This window comes from Dunckerocampus dactyliophorus, chromosome 1 (assembly GCF_027744805.1).
Source record: "Dunckerocampus dactyliophorus isolate RoL2022-P2 chromosome 1, RoL_Ddac_1.1, whole genome shotgun sequence".
Taxonomy (NCBI): domain Eukaryota; kingdom Metazoa; phylum Chordata; class Actinopteri; order Syngnathiformes; family Syngnathidae; genus Dunckerocampus; species Dunckerocampus dactyliophorus.
In genome coordinates this window covers 22,793,270-22,814,124 of record NC_072819.1, presented here as the reverse complement: position 1 = coordinate 22,814,124, position 20,855 = coordinate 22,793,270, and the positions used below count along the sequence as shown (strand labels likewise).

General features: G+C 39.0%; 1 protein-coding gene across 4 annotated transcripts in view; it reads right to left on the bottom strand.

Annotated features, from left to right (window-relative positions):
* LOC129170207 (kelch domain-containing protein 8B-like) overlaps positions 1-20,855 on the bottom strand; it is a 177,458-nt gene that overhangs the window by 9,696 nt on the left and 146,907 nt on the right. For all 4 annotated transcript variants that reach the window (XM_054757555.1, XM_054757636.1, XM_054757794.1 and 1 more), the window contains one exon: positions 3,762-3,863. In XM_054757555.1, coding sequence (XP_054613530.1) covers positions 3,762-3,863 — 102 coding nt within the window. The remainder of the gene's footprint in view (positions 1-3,761; positions 3,864-20,855) is intronic.

The following is a 20,855-nucleotide window of genomic DNA, read 5'->3' as shown; positions in this document are numbered from 1 at the left end:
AGGAGGCCTAACACTACTGGTGCGCACTGAGAGGGCAGGATGAAAAAAGCAAATCGACTCATAGTGATTACCAGACAGGTGTAAACAGACATTCGATCTAGTGGGTGACGACCGCCAGGAGCGCCCATCTAATAAGAGAACTTCCTTAGGTGAGGCACGTACATCTAGTTAATAGAGAGATGTTTAGTGAAACTAGAGTCCAAAAAGCAATCATCAGCCCCCGAGTCAATGAGAGTCGACACCTCAATGTTGTGACCACTACCGAATATGGAGCCAGGTAGCTGAAGTCTGCTGGTGTGTCACGCGAGTGTCAGGAGAAGATAGGTATCACACGGCATGGGTGGAGCTGAGAAGGCAGCAGAAGGACCCAACGAGACTTGACCAGAGGGAGATTTGATACCTCTTGCAGAATGAGTAGGGCACCTGGAGATGTGATGAGATGGTTGTCTGCAGTAGTGATAGAGGTGCTGCTTGATCCAACGGGCATGTTCTATGGATGCAAGCGAGCGTCCTCCCAGCTGCATGGGGATGTCAGTCGGAGGAGGCGATGGAAGAGCGGGTGTCGCAATGACGGGTGCGATCCCACAGTCGTCGCCAAGCACCGATGATACCATCCTGGGAAAACTGAGCGTGTGGTGTCCAGATGAAGCAACCTGGTCTTTGTGGTCACTGAGCTGCTTCTCTATCCACCCGGCCAAGGCAGTGAAATCATCAAGATCCTTGGGCGTCTCCAATGGTATCTAGTAGGTCTTTATTTCGGCGTGAGTCTCAGGATGAAGGCAACCAGGTGAGCCAGCGCGTTTCAGTCGCTATCGTGGCGAGTGTGCGGAACTCGGTGGCATAGTCTGTCACACCACGACGCCCTTGCTGCAGATGCAGGAGGGAACGTGCCTCCTCGCGAACGGGAGGGTGGCGCTGGAATATCTGCTCCATTGACTGGTACGTCTCACATACAGAGAACGAGTCTACTCGACGGTGGCCCAGTAACCAGCCCTACCGGTGAGGTGAGACATGACAAATGCCACCTTTGCTTGGTCCGAGTGGAATGTAGCAGCTCGCAGCTCAAAATGGAGTTGTGGCTATACGTACGTACCTTCCTCACATTGTGTGAGGAAGGTACGTACGTCTGAGTTGGCAGAAAAGCATTCCGAGATACTGTAGTTGTGGACAAGGTGCAAGGAAAGCAACCTCGGCTGCAGCATCGGCGTCCTGGCTTGAACCGGTGGCTGTTTCGCTGGGGATTCTGGAGGGAGGGGAGACGCCATCTTGGAGGTGACTAAGCAAGTTGTGCAGCAGTGTCTCCACAGCCTGCATACAAGCATCCTGGTGCTCGACCAGCCCTTGGATGCTTGCGGCCCGTTGATTAAACTGTTCCTCTTGTTAGTTCATCCACTGGGCTTGTTTCTGAAGCTCCAGCTTTAAAGGGCGCGTCTCCGCGGGGTCCCTGTTGGCCAGATTGTTCTGTTACGGCCGCTGGCACGGGTGCCAAGTGTTCCGTACCCCAGAGCAGAGTCAAAGGCAAGATGGTGTAAAAAGGTATTTAATAATAACAGAAAGCGCTCACAAAGGAGGAAAAACAAAGTACAAGAAAAGACACCGGTGACAAAAGGTCAAACAAAGTAGCAAATAAGAAAATACAAGGGTGCTAAACACTGAATTCAGTTGGCAGCAGGGAATAAAGGCTCACAAGGAATACTAGCAATGTGGCAGGAGAAAACTAAGCATGCACGAAGCTGGCGAAGTCAGACAACAACCTGGCAAGGAACTGGCTTGACAGCATGGCTTAAGAAGCCTGATTACTAATTGGATGCAGCTGTGTGGGCCACATGAGCACTAGAGTGTTCCTCTGCAGAGCTGCAACGAGACAGCAGAGGGCAGCAGACCAAGAAGAGTGCCAATCATGAAAAATAATTATTAACTATTAATAGCCATCAATCCATTTTCTATGTCACCTATCCTCATTAGGATCACGGGGGTATGCTGGTACCTATCCCAGCTGATTTTGGGTGAGAGGCGGGGTACACCCTGGACTGGTCGTGAGCCAATCGCAGGTTAACTAGTAATACCTGTATAACAATTATTAATTCCTGTAATATTCCGATTTTGTCTTGTAATATTACAACTCTAAATATTAATATTTTTTCCTGAAAAATATATATATTTTTTAGAAGAAATGCAGCTTATTTTTGTAATTGTATGACTTTTTCTTGTAATATTAAGACTCTATTCTTACGTTTCGCCTCTTTTTTCCACTGTAATATTACAACTTTATTCTAACGTTCAAATTTATTACATTAGGTCTTCATTCTCATAATAGTCTATATATCATATTAGTCAATATCAATATTATTGTAATTATATTACTTTTATCTCATAATACTATGTCTTTATTTTCATAATATTAGGTGTTTTTTTTAATACAGTTTTATTCTAGTTACATGATAATTTTTCTTGACAGTAATATTCCCACCCTATTCTCATAATATTATATATCTCCTTTTTTCAGTAATATTACAACTTTATTCTGGTAATGTTACACCGCTATTGTCATTGTAACCTGCTCATAACCTGCTATGCAAAAATGTCATACAATACTTTTCTACAAGAGAGGAGAAATATGATTTTAGGGAAAAACTAAACTTGAAACACATGTGAGAACAACACTAAAAACCCACAGCATTTCAATATGTGGAATATGTGGAATGAATAATTAAAAAATCACATATGGAATACAGGAAGTGGATAAATGTACTGCACAAGATGTGGAACGGATGGGGGGTAGGATTAAATAAGCTTTGCTTCTTCCTATTCTTTTTGGACATGTGGATCTGTGAATTGAATTATGTGATGTATTCCATTGTAACTTACATGCATGTTCAAATAAAATCAAACTATTACCATTGTAGCATTTTTTTGCTGAAAAAAATATAATTCACTTCCTGTAATATTGTGACTAGACTATTGTTCTATTGTGACTAGTTTTATTGTTATCTATTATTATTCTATTATTTTGAAGTATTTTCTCTTGGAATAAAAAAATACAACTTGATTGTTGCCATTTTAAGACGTGATATCATGTGTGGTAATATCATGTTCAAATTACTTTAATACCTACTTTAGTACCTATTCAATTCAATACACTTTTATTTTGAAAGTAAAAAATTACTGGTGTTTAAAGAAATAAACTATAAAAATAAATATGTTTTCTTTCTCAATCTAAAGTTACTCCACTTTGCCAACAAATAAATATTTGCTGCTCCAAATGATTTACTTAACAAAACATCATGCCACCTTTAATACGAGGTGTGTGTGTGTGTGTGTGTGTGTACTCTCCAGAGAGTCACAGAGGATGAAAAAGACATTTAAATTGAGCTTGTACCAGTTTGCATGAGCAATGTTGCTTACAGTGGCAAAACAGAGAGTCAATATCTGCTTAATAAGCATACATGTCATTGAGGAGTGTCTGACCTCTGATTAATTGTAACGATTGCTCACACTGGATTCACTTGAACAAATGTAGCTCAGTGAAGGAGAAAATGAAAAGCAAATGGGAAATTAATTTTCTTTTAGAATGTTTATTGTGTGTGTGTGTGTGTGTGTGTGTATGTGTATGCTGGCTGCAACAATTATTATTACCATTGTCCAATATAAGCGAGTGGTGCTGGTGCATGGCTGCTACTTGCTTTGTTGGGACTTCATTGGTAGAAAGAACATGGTGATAGTGGGTTGGCAGCAAAGAGGAAAATGAGAACAGTACTGACCTAGACCACCAGCCACAATGACCCGTCCACATAGACATCCTGCCACGAAGTCAGCTCTCTTCTCCCGCATCCTTGACATTCGACTGGGCTTCATCCACATACCTGTCAGGACAACAGGACAAAAAAAAAACTTTTACCACACAAAAGCTTCTCCATATCTTAAATAAACAACAAGGACCACAAGATATACTGTATCTATTTTCAACAATTATGACTTCCACTTTTCAATTATGTATTTTCCTATCTCAAAAATGCAACTTTATTATCAGAATTTTATGACTTTATAACATGGCTTTTTACCAAGACAATGGCATTTTATTTTCCTAATATTTCCTATAACTTCCTCTGGTAATATTACAACTCTATCTTGTACTGTTTTTTTTTTTCCATAATATTACAACTTTATCCTAGGAAATTTTCCTGTTTAGTCTAATAACTTTACATCTGTTTCCTTATACTACTAAAAATGTTTATTTTCAAATATTTTAACATTTTTATTTAGCGTAATTTCCAGGCTATTGAGCGCACCGGAATATAAGCCGCACCCACTAAATTTAAAGAGAAAAAAAGACTTGTACATACTGTATGTGGGTTATTAGCTGCAGATGTCCACGTCATAACAGGGTATTTAGGACTCAGAAAGGTGTTACACAGAAAGATATTTTTAACTTTAAATTTCCGGTGTATAAGACGCACTGGTGTTTAAGTCGCACCCATTAAATTTAGAGAGAAGAACAAAAAAAATGTACTAAATTTACTGGCCTCAAATAATAACATTATATCTCTTTCTGTGTTAACAGTATTATTCCAACCAAAACCACTACAGTGTTCCCTAACAATAAACCCTGGGTCACAAAAGAACTAAAGCAGTTACTCAATAAGTAGAAATATATACTAGTTCGGCAGAGGAAAAGGAGAAGGCTAATTGAGAGGTCAAGACTGCCTTTCAAGTTGGTACCTCTTTATTTGACAGAAGCCAATTATGAGCTATGAAAAACTCTCAATGAGCTTGTCAACTCACTGGAAATCACAGGAGGGCATTATTCAAAATAACAGTCTGACTCACGGTGTCATCTTACAAAGAACGCTAAAATCATCACACAGCTACTTAACACTAAAAAGGTAGCTAAGAAATATACAATACAAATACGAGTTTAAAATAAAAAACAACAACTATTTTAACAGCTTCCCATCATGCATTTAATCCCAGCAAAGCATTCCATTGGACACCGCTGCAAGGGGAGTGGGAGCCACAGGAACCTCCCTCTGAGCTCTGGGCTCCTCTGGAGCTGGTGAACTGGTGGACAGATGCAGCGCCCGGCTGCCCGGCAGTTTTTTTTCAGGTCAGGAGTTTGACTAGGCCACTCCCAAGTCTTCGTTTTGTTTTCCTTCAGCCATTCAGAGGTGGACTTGCTTTTGTATTTTGGATCATTGTCCTGCTGCAGAACCCAAGTTCGTTTCAGCTTGAGGTCACAAACAGATGGCTAAACATTCTCCTTCAGGATTTTTTGGTAGACAGCAGAACTCATGGTTCCATTTATCACAGCAAGTCTCCCGGGTCCTGAAGCAGCAAATCAACCCCAGGTCATCACACTACCACCACCATATTTTACTGTTGGTATGATGTTCTTTTTCTGAAATGCAGCCAAAAAGTTTTGTCTTGTCAGACCACAGAGTATTTTCCCAAAGGTCTTGGGGATCATCAAGATGTTTTCTGGCAAAATTGAGAATAGCCTTAATGTTCTTTTTGTTCAGCAGTGGCTTCCGTCTTGGAAGTCTGCTATACAGGCCATTTTTGCCAAGTGACTCCACCACTTCTTATGGTGGAGTCATGAACACTGAGGCAAGTGAGGGCTGCAGTTCTTTGGATGTTGTTGTGGGGTCTTTTGTAAAAAACAACTGGATGTGTGGATGAGACGTTGCTGTGCTCCTGGGGTAATTTTGGTTGTCCGGCCACTCCTGAGAAGATTTACCACTGTTCCATGTTTTCGCCATGTGTGGATAATGGCTCTCACTGTGGTTCGCTGGAACCCCTCTTGAAAAATATGATACAGATTTTTTTCTTTTAATATACTGTAATGATGTCTTTTGCCAAATAAATTTCAATTTTAACGTCATCATATTACGACTTTCTCCTCAATATTAATATTACTTAATTTTTTAAAAATGGGATTGTACTCCTGCGATTGACTGGCAACCAGACCAAGGTGTACTCACCCGAAGTCAACCGGGATAGGCCCCAGCATTATAAAATAACTCGTTCCTCATGATATTACAAATTTTAAAAATATCAAATGTTTATACTATTTCATAGTACTTCTTTCCCAGTAATGTTACACCTCTATTCTCATATACATTTTGTCTTTTTTCTTGTATTGTATGCATTTATTCTGTTCCTTTATTCCTTGCAACTTTTCTCAAAATTCTTCTTCCATTTCTTCTTTCTTAGTTGTTTTCTTTCACTCCTAATAGAACCAATCACCACTGTGATGTATGGAACAGAAAACAAAGGTTCATCCAAACCCATTGCAATGTTTTTTCCTCCCACCCTTATTGGCACTTTCTGGGATGAATTTGTGAAATGAAGCATCTGGTGTGACAGGTGAGCTGTTATCTCACCTAACCAAATTTAGTTTGTTAGTATCAACACTTCATTTGCAGGCTATGAAATGTTCCCCCACACTAACTCCCTGCAGTAAACACCATTACTGCTACAACAAATCAAATCTTTCAGCAGCAAGAACAGCTTTTCTTCCATTCAACATGTTCGCGTGCAAAAAGCGGATAATTTGCTGTTTACATTTCTGCACTCTTAAATACAATTTGCTCTGCATCGCTAGTCAAGATAATTGTGAGAAAGGCAATGGCAAGGAAAGTTTTCTAGATAAGTAGAGGTGCAGTCTGAGAAAATAAGCCACTAGCAGTTTTCTATATTTGCTGGCTGCAAAGGTTCAGCTACTTAGCTGTAGCTAATAAGTGAAGTCAAATAACATGTAAATATATAAGGAGAGGAGCCAGGAATAATACTAAAGGGTAAGGGCAAGTTAATGCATGGACTGGTGTCATGTTAAACAGCATTTACATCAAGATTAATGGGCCTCATTCACGAAACGTTCTTACGCACAAATGTGTTCTTAAAGCCTTCTTACGAAGATTTTTGGCATTCACGAAACGTGTTCTTAACTCACAGTTCTTAGATCTAAGAACAAATTCTATGAACGCTCAGGAGGACTCTTACGCACAAGCAAAGCTTGCACTTTTAATGCGCAATCGCCCACATGATGGATTTTGCAACCTGATCCCAAAAAATGTAGTGCAAATAAAATATCCCAACAATTATTTATCATCAAAACAACTAAAATATACTCCATGGATAAATATATATTCAAATCCCAATTCATCAAAAAAAAAAAAGTAGCTGGCTGGACGTGCGCTGCGCAGAGAGAGAATGTAAAAGGACCATTAGATTTATTTGCTGAAAGTGACGAATATTTGATGTCCTGTTTCAGGCTTCCCTCTCCGTTCTTGCAGGTGTGCAGGATCATCAGAATAACATCGCAATGAAACGTGGTGTGCCTATTGCGCACAGAGCACACCCAGATAACGACATGCGCCCCCAGCCACGTCTTGAGCCAGAGCACGGGGCTGCTGTATTAATTAGGCAGCGTCTAATCAAATGTAACCACAGAAAAAATAAATTGTCACACACAAACTATGTATTTTGACTTTATTTTTCCATCATGATTGTGTAAATATTTTCTAGAGTTTCCGAAATGGTTTGGTTTCTGATTGATGGCCCACCTCCCGTTTCCTCCAGATCCCTCCAGTGCAGTCTAATCTTTTTTTTTTGGAGTCTATTTTAAGTCAGACCACTTCTTTTTAACCTCTGCGGTGGTCCGTTTCTCAGTGGAAACGGCATTTATGTTTCCTGCAATGGTGCTCCATGCCTACTCTTTTTGGATGGCCTGATGACCGGTGGATACACTTGAAAATAAGGTGGTCTTGTGTTCGGTCACTCCTTGGATTGAAGTTATTCTTTCGTTTTTTGTCAAGCTGCTTCTCAGTCTTGCCCTTGCGCGTTGCCATCTCCGCCTCCAGGTGCCTAACCCCCCCTAAAATAGATATAATAATTTCAAAATAAGGACTCACTAATGAGTAGCTGCACTATCCTTGTTAAACACCTGAAAAAATGGTTTGGACTTGCTTGATGCCAATGTTTCCAGGAGGCTAGTGGAAATGTTGCTCCAGATGGTGAAGATGGCTTCAAGGAGAGCAACCACTGTCTGGAACTGGTGTCCATTTTTGTAAATTTCCCTTGCCATCCATCTCCAAATGTTGTCAATTGGATTTAGATGGATGGTCCAAAAAAGTGATGTTATTCCTCTGGAAGTCCTTTGTCAGGCGGACATTATGAACTGGAGCGTTGTCCTGTTGAAAAACCCAGTCATTAACATCACATGGGCCTTCAGTCATGAGGGCCCAAAAATGACCAAAACATATTGTCAAGGCAACAAAGGAGTGTCTCAAGAAGTAGCATATCAAGATCCTCCTGTGAACAAGCCAGTCTCCGGACCATAATTTCATCAAAAATCTGTGGAGTGACCTGAATCTGAGTTGCTGAGCAAACGTTCAGGATTTGGAGAGTATCTGTAAATAAGAGTAGATGAAAATCCTGTCTGAGATGTGAGCAACCCCGTTTACCGACTACAAGAAGCGGTTGAGCTGCTTGAACTACTTATTTCCTTCAATCATCCATCCATCCATTCATTTTCTTCCGCTTATCCGGATCCAGGTCGTGGGGGCAGCATTCTCAATAGGGAAACCCGATCTCCAGCTACAGAGGTGTTCCCAGGCCAGCTGCGAGACATAATCCCTCCAGCACGTCAAGGTCTGGCACAGGGCCTCCTCCCAGCTAGGCATGCCAAGAACACACGTCACCTGGTCCAGCACAGACACCGCATTACAGCAGATCAATGTTTCCTGTAAGGTGCGTGCCTGCGCAATCGCACACTGCTCCTATGTTCTCAGCTCACAGCAAATTTATACAGCACATGAAATAAAATCCAACATGAACTGTAAATAAAATAAACGCAAAACATTTTATTATGTGCCATTTTGCAATGCAACTCTGTGATTGGCAGGTGACAACAAGCGGTAACAACATGTAACACAATGATGAACACTGTCCAGCCAATGATAAGATTTATTTTTACTTACACAGCCAATCAATTCATTTACAGTGTGTTACGTCGTATATGCCGCTGTATTCCAGTTTAACGTATAGCTAATGGAGCAGTGGAGTTAAGAGAGCTGCAGGCTGCTTGCTAACCCGTGTTATGGTGAAACGATCAGGCAGTATCACATCCACACACCAAGCAGAAGCAGTTGGACTGGAAGAAGTGAATCTGGGTGATATTTTTTCTTTTTTGAATGAGAAAGGGCTGCTCTGAAAAACATGCTGCAAAGCTAAAGTAGCAAATGTGGACTGAATGTCATGTGTAGCTTAAACGTACATGTAGTACTAGTGTGCTTTTATTTTGATGGCCAGATTTACAAAAGTAAACATATACAACAAATATGGCATCAATTTCAAGTATATTTCCAGGATGAAATCGTGCCTGAACAGGCTGTTGCAAAACAGAAAGGAAATTAAAGTATACATAATTTACAAAATAAATGGTAAACAAGAAAAAAATGGACGATGAAATTATAAACTCTGGGTTTCCTACAAGAGTCCGATTATTAATCGGATGAGCTAGTTCTACGGCTTTTTCTGTCTGAGGTTGACAATAAAGAAAGCTACAGAAAACTACATCTTTTGAACCCACTCATTTACAAAATACCACAGAATGGAAGTTGGAATACCTCAAGTTCTCAGGTTTTGGATGGGTGTGACACTACAGTCATGGACAAAAGTCTTGTCATAGGTAGACAGTATGAAGTAAAAACCTCATAACTCCCTAACTAATCCTCCTCACATCCTCGTCATTCTCTGGTAAAAATGACACAACGTGTCTTCGAACCGTCTTGAATCAGTTACGTAACAGTCACAAATAGACAGGTTATGAGCTGGACAAAAGTCTTGTCACGTTTTACACTTTATTGAAATTTATTCAACAAACATTTCTTTGTTTCAGAACAACATCACAGCATCATAGCAACAAGCATGTTGAACATTTTTACCATGAGAGATTTGATCATTTCAGTATCGGCTGTGGCTTCCTTTTGCTTGGATGACAGTTGACATTCGGCTGGGCAGGCACTCGTACAACTGGTTGATGAAGGCATCTGGGATGGCATAAAACGCGGCCTCACATGCCTTCCACAGGTCATCTAGATTCTTTGGCTTTGTCTTCCAGGTGTCTTCCTTCATTTTTGCCCAAACGTGCTCAATAATGTTCATGTCTGGGGACTGTGCGGGCCACTTTTCGAGAACTTTGATCTTCTTCTGCTGCAGAAATTTCTTGGGAGACCGATGTACGGCATGGAGCACCATCCTGCTGGAAGATCTGACCCCTCTTGTGTTCTGGTGTTCTGGAAGGCTGTATTGCAGCACAGAAGCCAGCATTGAAGAAGAAGCAGCTGACTAATCGAGTTGTGTTTGCTAAAGACCACACCCCTGAGAAAGGCTGGACCACCAAAATGTGGGGAAAAGTTGACTTTTCAGATGAATCTTCAGTAGAATTGCACCCTAAGCGTCACCAGTACTGCCGCAGACCTACAGGAACCCGCCTAAATCCAAGGTACACCCAGAAAACGGTCAAATTCGGAGGCGTGAAGATAATGGTGTGGGGGTTCATCCGACATGGAGGAGGAAGGAAGATATGCAAAGTAGATGGAAACATCAACAGCATCAAATATCAACAGATTCTTGCTTCCCACTACATTCCAGAACACAAGAGGGGTCAGATCTTCCAGCAGGATGGTGCTCCATGCCATACATCGGCCTCTACCAAGAAAGTTCTGCAGCAGAAGAAGATCAAAGTTCTCGAAAAGTGGCAAGCACAGTCCCCAGACATGAACATTATTGAGCACGTTTGGGCAAAAATGAAGGAAGACACCTGGAAGCCAAAGTCAAAGAATCTAGATGACCTGTGGAAGGCATGTGAGGCTGCGTTTTATTCATATGAACCATAGTTCTCAACAATAGGAGGATTAGTTAGGGAGTTATGAGGTTTTTACTTCATACTGTCTACCTATGACAAGACTTTTGTCCATGACTGTACAAGTGTGCAGGCCTGATGGCGCTCATAAAGGTCCAAGGAATGCTCAGGTCATTTGTGTGTATGCTCAGACACTTGCAAAATTAGAGGGAACATTGCTGCAGATGCGCCAATTTGCCGGTCAATCTGATGCTCCAGCCGTCCCTTACTCATGAACATAATTCTCGAATTGCTCCACTTGGGGCAAGACCTCACTTCCAACCCATCGGGTGCAATCCACCCTTTTCCAGCTGAGAAGCATTGCTTCAGATTTGGAGGTGTTGAGTCTCATCCCAGAAGCTTCACACTCAGACGCAAACTGCCCATTAAATCCTAAGGTTCACAAACTGGACACACTCAATGCTTTGGCTACATCTAGCAATTCAGTCCATAAAAATAAGAACAGAATCGGTGACAAAGGGCAACCTTGGCAGAGGCCAACATTCACTGTGAACAGGCTCGACTTACTGCCGGCAATGCAAACCAGGCTCCCGTTGTACAAAGACTGAATGGCACATAGTAGCTTGCCACCAACCTCGTACTCCTGGAGCACCCCCCACAGGACACAGCAAAGGACATGGTCATGCCTTCTCTCTCCAGTCACCTTCTTACAAAGGGTGACCACCACCATGGACTGTCAATCAACAAATACTGTTCCCGACTTCCACACAATGGATACAAGTCAATCATGACAGCCCTACAACATCCATTCCCGACATTCCCTCAATCAAATACATATTCATTTATAAGTTTTAATTAATGTTATTTTTGTGGAGTTTTTTACATTCTGTCTCTCTCTGTTATATTCATATCTTTGTGAGGGGGTAAACCTACACAATCAACAGCAGGGATTCAAATACTATTTTCCCTACTGTACATACTCACTGTCTGTGTAATGTGTGGGGGAAGAAATGTGTCTGCAGGACTCAGCTGCTGGAGGAGAGCATGTTTATTTAAAGCTGTGAATCGGTCCTCTCCCTTCTCCTGTTTTTGCCACTCCAGACAGCAGCACACTGCAGACATCACCAGGCTCAATAAGACACACTGAGAAACAGAAAAAAAAAAAAAAAACAAGATCGAAACACAAATCATAAGGACACAAAGAGTTTGTTCAATGTCAAATCATACATATTAAGCCCCATATTCCACATGTCGCTTTAAGGAATACTTGGACATGAAACATAATGACAGCAGGGCCTCCCTGCAGGATTACATTGAGCAAAATTGCATGGAATATTTCAGAGACAGCTCCACTGAGACCACTTCAACGCTGATGTTCAAACTGTTTCTTCCATTTTTCAGATGCCAACTTGTGTTAAAAAATGAATGTAATGTTATTTTTCATGCCAGTGAAGGTCAAAGCATGATTGAAAAAAAAATATATCCAATGTAAGCGCTGCAATAAGCAAAGCATTTAGACGAAAACATGTTTAAACTGGTTTAGATATTGGGACAGGGTTGTAATATGTGTCTATATTTTATTATTGAAAACCATTTTGGGAGAAAATAGGGTTTCATTGTTTACATGGTCAAATTTGATTAAAGAAATAAATCATTTTGTAGAGGAATATTCATATTAGTCAACAATAATGCTGCATGAAGCATGTCATTATGTCGAGCCAATCATCAAAGAAATGGAATGATAACAATATATATATATATATATATATATATATATATATATATATATATATATATATATATATATATATATATATATATATATATATACACATATCATTTATATTATTCTGTTTTATTTCTGATTTATTTTTAAAGGTCAACATTTTTTTTCTTCTGGGGTTCAAAATTTTGAATATCCAAGTATTTGAATGTAAAGAATAACTTAAAAAAAACATATACAAAAGGTAATTAATTTATCTACAATTTTTTGACAGTTTTACAAAGAGGTTTCTGATTGGCGACTTAACATCACTATACGGTATTAATATGATCATGTCTGAGGTATTTTACAACAACATGGCTGTCAGTGTATCTGCATGATATCACTGTGCAGGCATAAATCACCGTGGCAAAGTGCTCCAAATAAACAGTAGACGTGCTGTGTTCAAAATGCCAAATTGTGTCAGAAACATGGCAAATACGATGGCAATTTTATGCACTGAGAATGTGCTTCATTTGCCCTGCAATTTGCTGGAGACCAGTCCAGGCCTCTCACCCAAAGACAGCTGGGATAGGCTCCAGCATACCCCGCAACCCTAGTGAGGACAAGTGGTATAGAACACAGATGGATGGATGGATGGATGGATGGATGGATGGATGGATGGGAATGTGTTTCTGTTTAATACAAACAGAATTAATGTTATACTGTAGATGTTATACTACAGTATCTATAGCAATATTGTCCACTGCTTTGTATGCACCAAATATTAACAGTATTGAAAACAATTATGAACAAGTGTGTGGGATAAAGCTTAATTCGGCTTTAATTTGACTTCGGCTCAGCGCCAAATTGCACCTTTACTAGCGATATATTTTTTGTCAAGCCAATACCGATACCTTTTTAAAAAAATTGTTTAGATTAGATTTATATTAGATTTAAATTCAGATTTAACTGCAGTTAAATCTTTGTTCGATTTAACTGTACTTAAATCATTCCACCTGCAGGGAAGAATGACTCAAATTTGGTTTTGTCAAAGTCACTGAAGATTTGTCCAAACCAAATATCATTACATCACAACTATTAACAAAAAAATAGCAGTGGCTCAGAAGTACAAACCGATGGACGGTGTCTTCAGCGATGGTGGAGGACGCCGCAGCACTGGGAGTGGGCCCCGTTCCTTTCTTTACAGATTGGTTTAGGGCAGTTTCTTTGGCGGGGCGGGTGTCTTTGTGGGCTTTCGGGGCACCGTCATGGCGTTTTTCTCTTGGCGTGAAGAGTTTGCGAAGCGTTTGGTGCAGCTAGCGCACACGGTGTCTGATGTAGTGGGAAGGTCTCACATGATCATCGCCAACATGTGTTTATAGCATGTGACACGTAGAGAAATGGAGCGCTTGTTTAACACACATATGGCACTTTTTCTACAACTTACACTGTATATTGCAGTTTGTCTTATTCTGCTTCAACAGTGTTTATTTGTGAAATGCATCGCAGTAAAAGAAACGTAATGTGTTCATTCATTACACAAGATGGGAACTGACAGTTTGAGGGAAGAGCTACTGACAATATCGGTATCGGTAATGAAATGCTAGACAATATTGGTATTATTTTACTATTTTATATACAGTTCAGGGGCCCGTTGCACAAAACTAAGATAAGGGATTAAGCTGGGATATCTATGGTTATCCTGGCTCAATTTATCCATGATCCAGTTGCACAAAAGTGGGATAGTGGAAAGTGGAATATGTTCTGACATAAGTTATGGTAATTTATGTCTGAGATTTATTCTGTAGAGTTAGCCTGCTCCAGACCAGGCTAAGATCCAGGATCTACTTCATCCCATCCCTTATCTCAGTCAGTAGTCACCATAAATGACAACCAATAATGAATCCACTGCTCACTACACAGTTATTACATTCAACGACACCCACTGTCATTATTTAAACATTTGTCATCATTCACTTCAACCGTCCAATATACATAAATTATTGTACATGACGTTGTAATCATTAGATCATTTATTAGATCATTTACACATACTATATGTAAAATACACATCACATATAAATACAAATACACATCTACAAGATAAAAGAGTTGTACAGTCTGATGGCGTTATAGTTACACAATTTCACTCACATCTGCAGTCAATTTCCCCTACAATTTCAACGGATTCATAATCACGGTGCGACTATGTTTTCAGAGTGTACTACATTAACCAGAAGCCTTAGCGCTTGAGGGGAAACTGGAAGTACACGCTGTTGAAGCTACGAGTGAGTAATGGTAATATGCTAATAAAGCAAAGAGTTCATAGCTACTAATGTACACCGCTGTTCTTCATTTGTTAAACAAGCAACAAACATAACGTTAACTATTTGGATTGTAATTATGATGGTTTCAGCGCAGCAGTGAGTGTGTATTCGTGCACTACTTAGACACAAAGTATTGCAGATTGTCTATGCAATACAATTTGCCACGCTTTCTCTCTTTGTTTTATGACTGTGGCGGTGTTGCCTTTCCTTTTTATTTGCTCTTTTGCCTCCTCATAAGCCTCTGAGGATTTCCTCTTCCGTCAGGGGAAAGTACGCCGCTTTTGTTGCCATGGTGACTCTGACTCTGTGATCGATAGGAGGGGTCTATTTAAAGAAGCCGTGTAAGCGCACTGATCCGGGATTGGTTTCACCTGGCTTGATTAATCAGTGTCAACTCATCCTGGCTTGGGCTTTGTGCAACCAATTAAGCCTCGACGCTCTTGCCTTGGGTTGGTTGCGCTCAGCTCAGTCATTTATCCTGGAGGTGTGAATCCTACTTTTGTGCAACGGGCCCCAGGCCAAACGTTTGACGCAACACAACCCTATGGTCCCAACCCCATTAATAAGGTACACCTGTGAAGTGAAAAACATTTCAGGTGACCACATTATGAAGCTCATTGAGAGAACGCAAAGGGTTTGCAGCACTATGAAAAAAGGGTGGTTACTTTGAGGAACCTAAAATATAAGACATATTTAGAGTTATTTCACACTTTTTTGTTACAACTATGTAATTCCACATGTGTTCATTCATAGTTTTCAGAATCTACAATGTAAATAGTCATGAAAATAAAGAAAACTCATTGAATGAGAACGTGTGTCCAAACTTTTGGCCTATACTGTATTTAATTTTAAAAGGTATTCAAATAAATACATTTCAATTGCAATTTTGCCACAATAAAGTAATACTATTGGGACAAAATTACAAAATGAAAACATTTATTTAAGAAATAACAAAAATACCTTTCAATTGGCAAAAACAATTTACACTTTTACAAGAAGAAAGTAATACTTTTTCAAATTTTTAAAAAATGCAATAACTACATTTCCAGCACAATTCTACAAAAAAATAATTAATATTAAAAAAATATAAAAAAACACACTTTTTCAAGAATAAAGTAATATTTTTGTAAGTGTAATTCACTGTACTAATAATCAATACATAGATTTCCATCACAATTTTACAAGAATCAAGCAAAGTTTTTTTAAAATTTTTTTTAATAAATACATTTATATGGCAGTTTTATGAAAATTAGGTTAACGAGCGGAAAAATATTGCCACAAATAATGTTGCAATAATAATTGAAGACTGTTGCATTCAGGTTTGTGTGGGAATTTTGGCCCTTGCATGGAATAATTATGAGTATTTCCAAAAAATATTCAATTTAAATTTTATACTTTCATACTTTCTTGCTACCTCCGCCAAGTGCGATATATTAAATTTAGGGGGTGATCCGTCTGGATCCAGGAATTTTTTAAAGGATTCTTTAAAATTTCAAGATAGGACCATTTTTGGCATTTGTGCATATAACTCCACAAAGAATGGTCAGATCACTTGGAGAAAAAATACAGGACAAGACTGATCCAATAAATGTAGGATTATTATTTTGGTGAGAATCACAATTTGGGAGAGGGGGCGGGGTTGGAAGGTCTGCGCTCTGCGAGTGCTTCTCTAGTTATATTCCTATGATATCATTTACGCCACCAGACAGGCAGACTTCTACAGACATTGTCTAGTGTGCACAGCTTGAGACAAGTGCTGCAATGCGGGTGTGATGAATAGCTCACCCTCTATTGATCACAACGTGATCAATGCACTAATGTGCATGTCTTGAGAGGATCGAGAGTGTACTCAGAGTAGCCTTGGAGGATTGGGAGAACCACACCTGAGCGATGTGTGCATGTGGCGAAAGATGCTCCTTTATCAGCTTATCCTTTTCAAAGCTATTACTGCAACTCCAGCAGGGCTTTCAAGAACAGCAGGGTGCACACACCCTAATGGCTCCATTTGGCCTTGCACTTTGTCAACACATACTTGTCTAGAGGGAAGGCTGATAAGTACAACTGGTCATTAATCAGTTCCACTGTCACAAGCATATCACCTCCACTACAAACACCACTTATTTCGAGCAATGGTTTTCTTCTTCATATGATGCCTGAGGCTCTGAACTAATACTTACATCCTTCAACAGAAACAGCAGCTTGCCAACATCAACATAGTAACCGAAAACACCAGCTCTGAAGGTACAAAAAAATAGAACTGATGCAGATATTTTGATAAGCTAACTTTACCAGTCCGTGTAACCTCACTCCACTCTCTTCAATCATTTTGTGTTGTAGTGTGTTCACAATCTTCCATTCATACTCCAACATGTTCTAGTTCAAAATGGACCAACCTCACTTTATCTTGACAAATACAAGTAGCCAAGTGGCTATTAAGCAGTTCCACTGTTCCACTGAGCATCCATCAGTTACTTTCTTCTTCATAGGGTCCTGAAGCTCCAAACTAATCCACAAATCCATAAAAAAAACAGCCGCTTTCCAACATTATATTGTACCAAGATTGATAGTATGCAAATATGTTAACATGCTAAATTTACCAGGCATTGGGAACCTCACTCCAGTCCCTTCTTTTCTGTTATATCTGTGTTGCAGTGTGTTTACAATCTCCTATCCATACCCTAACATTTTCTCATGAGTAATATACAGTATGCTTTCTCTTAGCATTAGCATTAGCATTACATGTGGCTGAGTTCAGCTCATGGCGGACTTCTTCTGCAACCCATCTAGAGAGCAAGCTAATTATGGCCTGGATTATTAGCCCCCTCTGTTGGTTCCTGCTAAAAAAGTGAATTACACACATCTCCATTGCTTCCAGACATCATGACAAAACACTCTGAATTCTGACTGATAGCTTAGTGCATCTCGCAGTCTACTAGGTCACCTTTTCCCGTAAAAATGTCAGTCGGGATTAATTTGTCACGGTGCAGCTCAGTGTTTTTGTCACTTAAGTCTGCTGCTGAGCCAAATGACAAATGACAGCACTGCCTCGTCCCTTACATCACCATCAGTGTGAGAGATGATGAAGAAGCTGCTATTATTTACGCTGTTGTCTGAATATTTAATGTGTTTGATCAACTTGCAAGCTCATTTTGAAGAGAAGGCAGTAAGGAGCATTAGCATGTCACTCATTAGCCTGGATGCACAGTCAGCATGTTTACATGCACTAACTTTGTCGGATATACCCCAAATAAATTGGTCTCTTCCATTTTCACACATGTATGTGAAGAGCTCCTATTTACATGCACTAATTCTAATTCGATCATTGGTTTGGTTTGGTTTGGTTTAGTTTATTTGAACATGAAGGTTACAATGGAATACATCTCGTGAATCATTTTTTGACAGTTCCACATGTCCAAAAGGAGTAGGAAGAAGCAAAGCTTATTTAATCCTACCCCCCATCCATTCTACATCTAGTACAGTACATGTAGTTCACTTCCTGGATTCCATGTCATGTTTTCAGTGATAGTCAGGATAACACATAATAGATAACGGTGAGATAACCGTCCCCCCAAAAAAAGAGAGAACATTCATAATAATGATAATATGATGACAATACTAAATAATAAATAAATAAATAAGAACAAAGCTTTTTTTTTTTTTTTTTTAAACACAACAAAGAAAATTATAAAAAAAAAAAAATAATAAATAAATAGAAATAAATAAATAACAAATAAAATTTAATTAAATAAATAAAAAATAAAATAAAATAAAATAAAATAAAATAGAAAATAAAAAAATAAATAAATAAAATAAAATAACAAACCTGACAGAACAATCAGGACTCTTCTGCCTTGTATTTGGCAAACATCAACTGCTTGTATTGTTTTTTGAATTTGCTCATCTCTGTACATTGTTTGAGTTCCTTACTCAATCCGTTCCATAATTTAATTCCACACACGGAAATGCTATGGGTTTTCAGCGTTGTTCTCGCATATAAATGTTTTAGGTTTAATTTTCCTCTAAGATCATATTTCTCCTCTCTGATTGAGAAATACTTGATTAGATTTTTGGGTAACGAGTTATTATTAACTTTATACATTATTCTAGCGGTTTGAAAGTGTACTAAATCTGCGAATTTTAATATCTGTGATTTTAAAAATAAAGGGTTTGTATGTTCTCTATACTTGGCATTATGAATTATCCTCACAGATCTTTTTTGCAGTACAGTGAGTGAGTGAAGATTGCTTTTGTAGTTATTTCCCCATATCTCCACACAATACGTTAGATATGGTAATACTAAGGAACAGTACAGAGTGTGGAGTGATTTTTGATCAAGAAGATATTTTGCTTTATTCAATATAGAGATATTTCTCGCCACCTTTTGCTGTATATATTTAATATGAGATTTCCAACTCATTTTTTCATCTATTATAACTCCACTTTTTCAATATCCGTTCCATTAATTTGTATTTGGTCGTACGTGTCCTTTCTACTATTACCAAATAGCATTATTTTAGTTTTACTTAAATTCAGAGATAATCTATTCTTGTCAAACCATGACTTTAATATGACCATTTCATCCTTGACCTTTTTAATGAGTTCTTGTGTGCTTTCACCAGAACAGAAAGCAGTGGTATCATCGGCGAATAAGACCAATTTTAAGTTGTTAGTTACTTTGCAAATGTCGTTAATGTACAAGTTAAACAGTTTTGGTCCCAGTATGGACCCCTGTGGTACTCCACACGTATTGTGTAGACTCCCAGATGTATATTCTCCTAGCTTTACAAATTGTTTCCTCTTTGCTAGGTAGCTTTTAACCCAATTTAAGACTAAACCTCTAATTCCGTACCTTTCTAATTTTGAAATTAAAATAGTGTGATTAATTGTATCGAAGGCTTTTGTCAGATCCATGAATACTGCAGCTGCGCATCTTCTGTTGTCTATGGCAGTAGTGATTTCCTCCGTGATTTCCATCAGTGCCATAGAAGTTGAAATGTTGGCTCTGTAACCATATTGACTACTTGCCAATAATTCATTCTTATTAATAAATTTGTCCAACCTATTATTAAATAGCTTCTCCACAATTTTCGAGAATTGTGGTAACAAGGAAACTGGTCGATAATTTGTAAATTGGTGTTTGTCTCCTTTTTTGAAAATTGGAACCACCTTGGCTGTTTTCATTTTGCTTGGAAATATTCCAGTCTGAAATGATAAGTTACTAATATATGTTAACGGGTCTGCGATCTCATTGATGACCCTTTTAATTGTTTCCATTTCGATTCCATGACAATCAGTTGATGTTTTTGCCTTAAAATGGTTAACAATGTCAGTGATCTCCTTTTTGGTTACAGCAGTGAGAAACATAGAATTAAGATTCCTATCGATAATATCAATCCCTTCATCAATTGTGTCTTGTTTTGGAATTTCCTCTTCCAGTTTTTGTCCAATATTTACAAAATATTCATTTAACATTTCAGCTACCGCATTCATGTCATTCCTGTAAGTGTTTCCAACCATGAAATAGGGAGGATAGTCTGCTTTCTTAACGTTGTTCTTTATAATACTATTTAAGATGCCCCAAGTTGCTCTCATGTTATTTTTGTTCTTATTTAGTACGTGACTATAATATTCCCTCTTACACACTCTCAAGATAGTTGTCAACTTGTTTTTGTATGTCTTATACTTTTGTTCTGCTTCTTTAGTCTGTTGAATGATAAATGTCCTGTATAATGTGTTCTTCTTCTTACAGGCGTTTTTTAGTCCTTTTGTCATCCATGGCTGCTGGTTTTTCTTTTGCTTCTTGGGCTTTTCTTGCCAGGGGCAGTTCTTATCGTAGAGCTCCATATAAGTACCAAGGAAGCTGTCATATGCCTCGTCCACATCTGTTGCACTGTAGACACTCTCCCAACTTTGTTCTTCTAGACCTATCTTGAAGGCACGGATGTTGTCCTCTGTACGC